Source organism: Monoraphidium neglectum (assembly GCF_000611645.1).
Source record: "Monoraphidium neglectum strain SAG 48.87 unplaced genomic scaffold scaffold02313, whole genome shotgun sequence".
In the NCBI taxonomy this organism is placed as follows: Eukaryota; Viridiplantae; Chlorophyta; class Chlorophyceae; order Sphaeropleales; family Selenastraceae; genus Monoraphidium; species Monoraphidium neglectum.
Genome location: NW_014011315.1, coordinates 8333 through 10028, shown reverse-complemented (window position 1 = coordinate 10028; position 1696 = coordinate 8333). Strand labels below are relative to the sequence as shown.

Genomic DNA, 1696 nt, shown 5'->3' with positions numbered 1-1696 from the left:
GGGGGGGTGGGACGCCGCCAAGACGAGGAGGCGGACGCCAGCTGGCATGCCTGCCCGCCGGCCCACAGGCCCGCCCGCCCGCCTGCCGGCTTGCGCGCGCGACACGTGGGGCGGCCCGGGTCGGAGCCCGCAGGCCGTGCTCTGGGGACAAAGACTGCAACAGGGTCCCAGCCGCGCAGACAACGGTGTCGACACGCACACACTAGCCCAGCTGACGGCGCTCACACTAGCCCGGCTGAAGGCGCTCACCCACTGCGACGACGATCAGCACGGCCACCCAGATGGCAATGCCCTCGATCCACTCGCCCTCCTTCCGCTGGTCGGGCAGAGCCGAGCCCAGCACGGTAGAGACCTGGGGGAAGGCAGGCGCGTGCGCAGCCCCGGGAAAACCGGGGGGTGGGGTTGGGTGGAAGGCCGCCACGTGGGGGCGGTCGCAGAGGCTCTACGGGCTGCGCTGCTCCTGCGACGGCTCCGCGCCCGGTGGGCATGCTGCACGGATGTCGTGCCGACGCGATCATCAGGAGATGCGCACAGCCACTGCCTGCCGGCCGGCTCACCCCTGTGCGGCGCGGCTGGCTCGCGCGTGCGCCAAAGCAGTACCCACCAGGGCCGCGGCGATCAGCAGCAGGATGATCGGGTCCTTGAGGTTCTCGAAGCATAGCGCGAAGAAGTTCTTAGAGGGCACCTCCTTGTATTTGTTCGGGCCGAACACTCGTGCGTGCTCATCAACACTGGCCGGCGAGCCCGCCTTGGCAGTGGGATCGAGCCCGGTGTGCTGATGCGTGCCGATGGCCTTCGCGATGCCGGCGACACCGCCGAGCTCCCGCAGTTTGGCCATATCCTTGTTCTGCGCATAAAATGGCACGAAATTGGCTTGGCATGGCTGAAATTTCAAGGTGTTCAGACCGCTGCGGAAACTACCCAGCCCTAGGCTCCTCACCTCATTGAGCGCAAACAGCACCGACGGCTTGATGTCATACGGACAGGTAGGACCATCGTCGTAGAGCGGGGCCTCCTCTTTGGGCTTTCTGCCGCAACCCATGCTGAGTGAGATGATACTCTCGAGGGGGAGAGGGGCGCACCGTAGCCTAAGGGACTGCTGTGAGAGGTGCAGAAACGAATCGTGCTCGAACAGACTCACGCTGGTAGTGATCGGCGATCGCAGATGCTCCTGCGGCCGGCCTGCAGTCACCACAAGTCGGTCACCCCACTGCGGGACCGACCAGCACCGACCTGCGGCGAGCCACCGACGATGGCGAGATGCAGCAAGGCATGCCCACATGTTTGGAGCCATGAATCATTGCAGACTCGGGGTGTCGCTGTTGCATTCAATTCCAATACCGCCGGTCATGAAGTTCAAAACGTAGCGCGGGCGCTGGTGCACATCACCAGCCCACAGGACCGGCCCAACAACTCACAGCCGCCCTCCAGCTGTCTACATGCAGACCACGCGCCGCGTCCATGCAGAAGGCGCAGCTGTTCATGCATGCGGGCCTCACGACACACCACAGGTTGCTTCGAGGGCGCGGCAGGCAGGGTGGCATTCCCGGGAGCCCCGCGGCCGCGCTGGCCGGCGTGCGCGGCGCGCACCACGACCCACATGACGCGAGGCCGCCCCGCGCGCCGTTCCGCAGCCGGCAGCTGCCTTCAGGACAGACCGCGGCGTGTAGCTGGCCTTTGTGACAGCCATCCTGCC

At 66.3% G+C, this 1696-nt stretch overlaps 1 protein-coding gene across 1 annotated transcript; it reads right to left on the bottom strand.

Annotated features, from left to right (window-relative positions):
• Positions 1–226: 226 nt before the first annotated feature.
• MNEG_10438 (calmodulin binding calcium-transporting ATPase) lies at positions 227–1042 on the bottom strand (the record flags this gene model as incomplete). Its single annotated transcript, XM_014041093.1, has 3 exons — positions 227–352; positions 605–847; positions 941–1042. The coding sequence occupies 3 exons, from the start codon at positions 1040–1042 to the stop codon at positions 227–229; spliced, it is 471 nt and encodes a 156-aa protein (XP_013896547.1).
• Positions 1043–1696: the final 654 nt, after the last annotated feature.